This window comes from Microcaecilia unicolor, unplaced genomic scaffold, assembly GCF_901765095.1.
Source record: "Microcaecilia unicolor unplaced genomic scaffold, aMicUni1.1, whole genome shotgun sequence".
NCBI classification, from domain to species: domain Eukaryota; kingdom Metazoa; phylum Chordata; class Amphibia; order Gymnophiona; family Siphonopidae; genus Microcaecilia; species Microcaecilia unicolor.
In genome coordinates, this window is record NW_021963009.1 from 348,039 (window position 1) to 356,021 (window position 7,983).

General features: G+C 42.5%; 1 protein-coding gene across 1 annotated transcript; it reads right to left on the reverse strand.

The window, feature by feature from the left end:
- Positions 1-2,441: 2,441 nt before the first annotated feature.
- On the reverse strand, positions 2,442-7,170 carry LOC115458723 (membrane-associated phosphatidylinositol transfer protein 3-like). Its single transcript, XM_030188546.1, has 2 exons — positions 7,066-7,170; positions 2,442-2,979 (listed from the first exon to the last, which is right to left on the reverse strand). Exons 1-2 carry the CDS (start codon positions 7,159-7,161, stop codon positions 2,671-2,673), a joined length of 405 nt encoding a protein of 134 aa, XP_030044406.1. The 5' UTR covers positions 7,162-7,170; the 3' UTR covers positions 2,442-2,670.
- Positions 7,171-7,983: the final 813 nt, after the last annotated feature.

The following is a 7,983-nucleotide window of genomic DNA, read 5'->3' on the forward strand; positions in this document are numbered from 1 at the left end:
CGGTAAGAGAGCTGTTACAGCATGGCCATGTGACGAGGAGCCCTTACCACCACCCAATGAAGTGGCAATAAGGGCTCCCGTGCTAACCCGGCGGTAACGGCATCACACAGTGATGCCCGATTACCGCTAACGTATTGCTGCAGAAGCCATTTCAAGCCCCTCCCCCCCCCCCCGGAAATGGCGCGCACTAGGGGTGGGACTACCACCGGTAAGCCTGCTTTGGGCTTACCGCCACTCTGTAAAAGGGTCCCTCAGTTTGCTGTCTCCAGGTTTACCTAAGCTTGTATTTATGCTTATATTTGCTCAGTTTACTATTGTTATGCTGTTAACAAAATTAAGTTTTTATATCAAGGTGTACATCACTTTTGGTGAAATTCTTTATAAAGGCAGTTATTAAATCCTAATAAATTTAAATTAAAGAATTAGGGATTTTGAGGTTAAAGAAGAAACAGCTCAGAAGGAATAAGAAGCGTCTAAAATCCTGAATAGAGTATAACAGGTTAATATGTTATATATTCAAACTGTACTAGGATTAGGGGACACTACATGAAATAAACATGTTGTAGATTTAAAACAAATTGGGGAATGTATTTTTTTTCACTCAATGAACTATCAAACAGTAGAATTTGTTGCCCAAGGACATGGCCAAAGCATTTAACTTAGCAGAGATTGAAAGGGCTTTCGATAAATTTCTAGAGGAAAAAGTCATGACACATTTCTAGGATGGCTCTGTTCTTTGGGATTTGCTGTGTACTTTATAGTGACCTAGATTGACCACTGTTGGAGACAGGGTCCCAGACCTGGCTTTGGTCTGACTCAGCGTGTTCTTATACATATAACAAAATCTGTTTTAAATTATCCATTACATGTAACATTGTAAAAATCTAGTAATGAAGAGTAAATGCTTAATTGTGAAAATGCCCATCCCAACAGATTTCTACGAGTTTTCCTAAGATCAGTTCACTTTCTGTACACTAGCCTAATCTGATATCGTATGCCCCCATTAAACTGAAGTAGATACTTGTTCATGTTTGACAGGAAGCATGGAGGTTTCATAAGCATCCTGAATATGTGGTAAAACAAGATTCTAGTTCTGTTGGGTGAAGGAAATATAATACTTCTACGACTTTAGCACCAAAGAGGAGTTCTGTTCACCTCAGAAACACTATCCAGGCAATATTCAGCCAGCAGCGGTCAGCTAGATTAGCTGCAGATATTCAATGCTGGGGGCACAAAATATCAGGGGCTAAATCCTGAGGGCAGGCCTAAGCGGGAGCTTAGGCGAGTCCCGGCCACTATTCAACTGGTCCTGCATAAGACAGTTATGCAGGCTCTGAGTGAATATTGGCTGGGACACACATAACTCTATTTAAAAATTTGCGATCCTTGATCCCCCCCCCCCCACTTCCAGTGCTAAATATCGTCCGGGACTCAGATAACTTATTTTAAATTTTTAAGTCCCCTAATCTCCCTCCTTGCCTCCTCAAAAGCCCCCACTCATTCCTACCCCCCTTCACTCAGCCTGTGAAACTCAACATCCTCCTTCCCCCATCTGCGGTCTATGTAGCTCCCCCCACTTGGGTTTACATTTGCTCCCTGGTAGATCTAGTGGGGGTATTGGGGCAGGAGCAAAGCCCCCTTGGCTCTTGTGTCCTGTGGCTGCCTGTGAAGAATGGCTGCGGCCATTTTTCACAGGCAGCCTTGAGGGGCAGGAGTGAGGGGGCTTTGCTCATGCCTCTACTAGGGCCACCAGGAAACAAATCTAGGTCCGGGGGCTGACCTAGACTGTGGGTGGGGGGGGCAGTTCCGGGGTGAAGGAGGAGGATGTTCAGTCTCGTGGGCTGGGGGATGATAAAGAGGGAGATCAGGGACACTTAATTAAAAATGAACTATATGGGGTCCTGGGCGATATTCGATGCCAGGGCCTGAATAGCTAAGTGGGTGAAGTTACGACAGCTTTTGAGCTATCCTAAATCCACCCACTTAGCTTATGCGGTCCTGGCACTGAGTATTGGTAGCACCTGCATAACTGCCTGCTCCTCCCCAGTGTAACCCCTTGTTACTGCCGTTGACCTGCCCACTTTTAACGTGGGTGGTCAGCTGCTGATATTGGTGGTTGGGCGGCTCACCGTGATTTAAGTGGGCTGGAGCCTCTCCTGCCCACTTAACTCGCTCTGAATATCAGGTCCTATATTCCTCTCTTTTACTTCCAACAGGATGGTTTATACCAAGAACTGATACAACTACCACAGTTGCCTGCTTGTCCGTTGTTTGCCCCTTTTCTCCCTTAAAAAAAAAAAAGTTAGACTATCAAGAGCAGCTTATAATTACCCTTTTGTATAGGCGGCTTATCCAAGCTCTTTTTTCCATATGTATTTTATATTGTAGAAAAATAATTTCATATTTTTTTAAATTCCTGTTCACTTTTGTGTGAACAAAATATCCATTTTGGTTAAAATTCTGAGAAACTTATCACAGCTTAAAAAAAGAAGCAAATTTGGCAATCAATTCAATATTCTACATGGCCTTGCAAGCTTTTGTATTTAGGGATTTTCTTTCACGCAGGAACACAAAATTCCTTTTTCGTTTCAGACTGCAGATTTGTAAACCTACCTCTATATCATCTTCCAAATTACACTTGCAAGCTTAACACGTAGCCAAACACTTTTTTTATGGGCAAGGCTCAAATTTGTAAACTCCGCTTCTAACCCAAGACATGGGAGGCAAGTGTCTATCGTGGTCTTTGTCTGATTCTGGTTGGCTTTGGGCACGTTCAGGTTTCGGGTTAGATGAAGGTGGGTCTGGCTGCTGGACAGACATAGTCCTGCGTAAGTGGTTCCTTTTCCTGAGGAATTCAGGCTGAGTGTGCAGGCCAAAGCTGCCTTTCCGCAGGATCATCCGCGAGTTGTTCTTTTTGGAACGTGAGTGATGACCAAATTCCAGTGTTGCCAAGTGTGCTGCATAACCCTCGCTGATAAACTGAAACAGAAGGCAATGAAGGAGAAACACATACTAGGTCAGCAAAAAATAATCATCTGTTCTGGATTACTTGTTTTTTCTTAGATAAGGGGTTGCAATAAAGGGCCACAACAAATGACAGGGCTTAGTTTTTAGGGCATAAAATGCTGAGATTAAGATCATGTTGCATGAAACGCTGGTGTGGACTTGAAGGGCAAAAGTAATTTGTTTTTGAGGGCAATTTTCTGAACACTGGTTTAAAGCATGAGCCAGGTGACAAACTGGTTTATCCTTATTGGGAAAGCGCGTGTTTTCCTCTTGCTGCTGGTCCTTTTTCTTTTGTCTGCACGGCTGCTGGAACCACTGCAGGTTTAAACTTGAGAATCGGTACTTTCTGTTATCCATACAGAAAGGACCTGTCTTCTCCCCCCACCCCTGTGGCATTAAAGTAGGGGAGGAAAAGTAAATAGGGATTGCATTTTAAATCCCTGAATGTTAGGGGGAAATGGGAGCAGATTACAGAGTTATGACCCAAATTTTCAAAAGCAGGCCCAGAGTTCTGCCCCCACCCCTCCAATGTGTATGTATAAACCCTTCTAATGCATTCAGATCTGGGTTTTCTCCCTGTTTTCTGAACTACTTTCCATCTGTGTTCACATTTTAATCCTGGAATGGATGCAGGAACATCTAGGCCCAAGCCTAGTTCCAGTATTAGCACTTCTGGCCTACCTGATCTAGGAGTGAAACCAGCTCACTGTCTTGAGATTACTTACGTTAAGACGAATGTGATATATTTTTTGATCTCCTGTGAATGCAGGTGACAGTAAATGGGCTTTCACTGTTGTTTTAAAGGTATGTGTATGAAAGCCATACAGTAGGTTATTTCTGCAATCAGATACTTGGAAAAGTAATTAGAGTGGCAAGCTTAGTGTGCCAGTGGCAGCATGACCATATGGGGAAAATAGGTCTTACGCCCAAAGGGAAGAGGGAGTGTTATCTCTAATAACAGGTTTCAACAGAACCCATACATTATGTAGCTAAAATGGAGTCTGTGTGTGGGAGGGAAAAGGGGGTCAATTTTATAACTGGGTGCCTATTTTATAAAGGCAGTACAAGTGTCTCTGTGCCTTTATAAAATAGGCTTCCAGAACTATCTGTAGTAGCATGCTTAAAATTTACAGCTTTGAGGCAGGTAATGTAATAGCCTAGTAACAAATGGCAGATAAGGACTAGCACCCCAATAAGATGGCTAAAGTTGTATCTGCTGCACTACAGAAGATGTAGGTTACCTCCTCTCTGCCTTTGTTTAAGCTTATTCCTGCTGCGCCAGGCAAGTTAACCCTTTTCTCCTTTGTTTTGCTTTCATCCCATCCTTTTTGTTTATCCCACTCCTATTTGAATTCTGTCACTGTTTTTCTTCAACTAACTCCACCAGATTTTAAGCTTACCTCCTTGTTCTATAGTTTCCCTGCCTTTGATTAAAAAAAAAGTGTTTATCAAATACACACATATGCATAACAAGCAAAGTATGTTTATGTTTTGCAAAGCTACCGCCTCTGCATCCAAACTACACCCCAGCAACATCTGTGTAAAAATGTACAAGAGAGTGCAATGTGTCTACATGAATGCAATTAATAATAAGATATATCACCTTTCTGTGGTTTTGGAACTACATGCAAAGCGGTTTACATAGTAAATACTGGTATTTATTTGTACCTGGGGCAATGAGTCACAAGGAGCTGCAGTGGGAATCAAACCCACCCCCCCAGGATCAAAGTCCGCTGTGCTAACCACTAGGCTACTCCTCTGTTCTCTGCATGTAAAACATGTTTTCTCATACGTTCTCATATGTGGGTAATATCCAGTGGCAGGTGGGCCAGGGCCCATCCACTTAGGGCTCAGGCCCACCCAACAGTAGCGGTAGCAAGGACCATATGTTCTGAAAAATCACAATCAAGAGCAACACATTTCTCAAATTATTTTCTACTTCCACTTTGTAAAAGGGCCCCTTAAAGCCACAGTGTTTTTTACATTTGGAGTGACAACTGGTTCATGTCTTTATAGAGAGGCTAATTCCTAAGGAGCTTATCTCAAATTCATATACTTAAATTCCTTTTAAACTTTTGTATCAAAATCACTCTATTTAACATATAAACTACTAGAAGATATTTTGTGGATTGTTTTTTGGGACCATATTTACTACTATGCAAGTACATAACTGCATTACTTGCAATTGCATTACACACACACAAAAAAGAATGCAAATAGCAGCCCCCCAATCCCTGGTGGTCTAGTGGTATATTCAGGACATGAGTGATTCCCACTTGCTCTTGCCCGTGTTAGCTGTACTCTCAAAATGGGTGCCGTGACCTGTAGCGGCAGTCTTATGAGATTGCCAAAAGAGGTCTTGCCAGCCATTTTTGAGAGCAGAGCCTGCATGGGAAAGAGCGACTGCCCTGACTACATTCCTAGACCTCCAGATATTGTAAGATAGGTCCAAGGGGCCACCTACAAGTGGCCAGGGTGGAGGGGCAACTCCTGTTCGGAGGAGAGGGGGGGGGGGGGGGAGGGAGACAAACAGGAGAAATAACAAATTTTCAGCTTCCGCAGAAAACACAATCAATTTTGACTGAAACTGAGCAGAAAAAGTTTTTTGGACCAGTTTCAGCACCATAACTGAAATTTTGTCAGGCTGTATTCTAGATCCAGCCCAAACGGCACACAAAAGCTGATGACAAATTTTACACTATCCTGTAGGTTTAAAGATTTATATAAAATACACATGTACACTGCAATTCCACTTCTGTTCATTCTACACTATTGTTTAGGTACAGATTGTGTGTATGTGGATGAGCAATCTTATAAAAGCCTTTGTTCACATATTGTATAAAAGTGGATTTATTTATAGAGAAAGATGTAAATAATTACCCCCCTCTGTGGCCCCTGGCCAAAGCCCAAGGCCATGGTGATTGGACCAAAATAACTGGGAGTGGATTAGACAGCTACCTGGGAACTCTGTGGGAAGCCTCCCAGGTTCATGGGAATCCCCACCAGGTCTGCAGAAATCCCGTGGTGTACAATTCCTCCGGGATGCCTTATGCCACGGTCACTGGTGCCTCCTCCTCCCTGATCAGTGCGCATTCATGGGCCTGCAGCATCGGGTCACCTGATCTACAGGTGCGTGTGACAGTTGGGCGGCCTACTAGTCCCACCTGATACAGCACAATACAACTCCTTTTTCTGGGAGTGCACACAGAAGAACAGAAGACTGGAGTCAGAGCTGCACACAGTAGGAAACTGCCTTGGAGCTGCACATGATAGAAGACTTGGAGGAGCAGCCTACATTCCTGATAGAGATATATTCTGCGCAGTAATGTGGTCAGGAGAATTGTTGGTAAGTATCTTCCATTTATACAAATGACTCAAAAATATAGTTAAGTTTTAGGGGGAAGAAAAAAAACTATGCGCTCTATGTAGGTGCAAGGGGAAAAAATGTTTTAAAGCATAATTCTCAAAAGATTGCATTTTTATGGATTCACTTTCACTGGCTCATATGGCCATGGCATTTCCCATGCTTTGCAAGTTAGAACCTTGAACAGTTTTTATCCAACTGGGACGTGAGATATTAAGTTGTAGCAGGACACTGACGTTATTGTTCTCTCTCTTGGTGGTGAGCCTCTGATTTGAGGTTGGGGAAGGGGTATTGGTTTGGTGGATGTTTGTGTTTATATTTTCATTAAAACTCAATAAAAACTAACCCTTCATAAGTAGTTCTTTTTTTTTTTATGAGTACAGACAGGGATGGGCAGTGGTGGAGGAGATTCCAGCAGGGATGGGTGAAATTTCTGTCCCCATGCAACTCTCTAGAGTGGATATAAAGAAAGGCAAAATTGCATAGGGATTTTGCATGGAGTGATCATTCTTATTCCACTTCCCCCCCCCCCCTAACTAATGTTGGTTGATTAAAGATTTGGTACTAGAGAGTTACTAAATGGAACAGTAAATGTGAATCCCTCTTCTCCCCTAAGATACTACATCACTAATTAAAATTCTTATTATAGAAGAAAACACTTTGTATATTTAAATGCACAGCAAAAATGAGCTCACCTGACACTGATTCTGGTACTTTTTTGCTGGTCGTCCAACAATATAGATCTGAGAAGAAGAGAGTCCCAGGACATTGTACACAGAAATATCCTTCATTGAGCCATAAGCAGCACAGATTTTAATGTGACACTGAAATAAGAAGCATCAAATCGTGAGTGTTCATTTTGTGGTATGTGCATGCCTAAATCATTGTTTCCCAAGTCCAGTCCTGGATAGCATGAACGTGATTTGCATATACTGCCTCCATTATATGGCAAGGGGTACTCCAAGTCTGGACCTGGAAAACAGTGGCCTAAATGATGTACTCAGAAAGCCATACACCCCCTTAATCTAATGCAGTAAGGCGCATGTTTACTAGAATATGTGCTAACCTCTGCCAGTAGCTACCATGTACTAAAAATCCCATGTTAACTGCTTAGTGTGGGGTATGGTCAGACATTGTGCATAAAACTGTTCATTGTAGTCATAGCACATTAATTAGTGCATGAGGTCACTTGTGCAGTGAACACAGGTGCACCTAAAACCTCAAGAGATGTCATTAAGTGAATCTGCTAAATGCCAAATTAATCTATGATAAGGATTAAGGAACTTTGTGTGGTAACTGCTGTAGGGGACATGCTGGAAATGCCCCCAACAATTACCACACAGCCTTTGCACTTGCCACACGTTAATTTTGGCCTGTGAAAATCTTACTACACTTCAGTCAACAGGTCCCTGTATATACTAAATTGTCACAACACTAAATTTCAAATGAAAATGAAAAATTACATCTTACCTGATAATTTTCTTCCCGTTAGTCACAGCAGATGAATCCAGAGATTTGTGGGTTGTGACTGTCTACCAACAGGTAGAGATAGAGAGCACTGACTTAACTATGCCTTATAGGATGGAATGCTCCTCGGCCTGCCAGCATATCTC

Excerpts from the sequence above, each read along its gene's own strand:
- LOC115458723 (XM_030188546.1), bottom strand. The coding sequence starts at position 7,161 with ATGAAGGATATTTCTGTGTACAATGTCCTGGGACTCTCTTCTTCTCAG. Across the intron at positions 2,980-7,065 it reads AGTACCAGAATCAGTGTCAG|TTTATCAGCGAGGGTTATGC; the intron begins GTGAGCTCATTT and ends CTTCTGTTTCAG.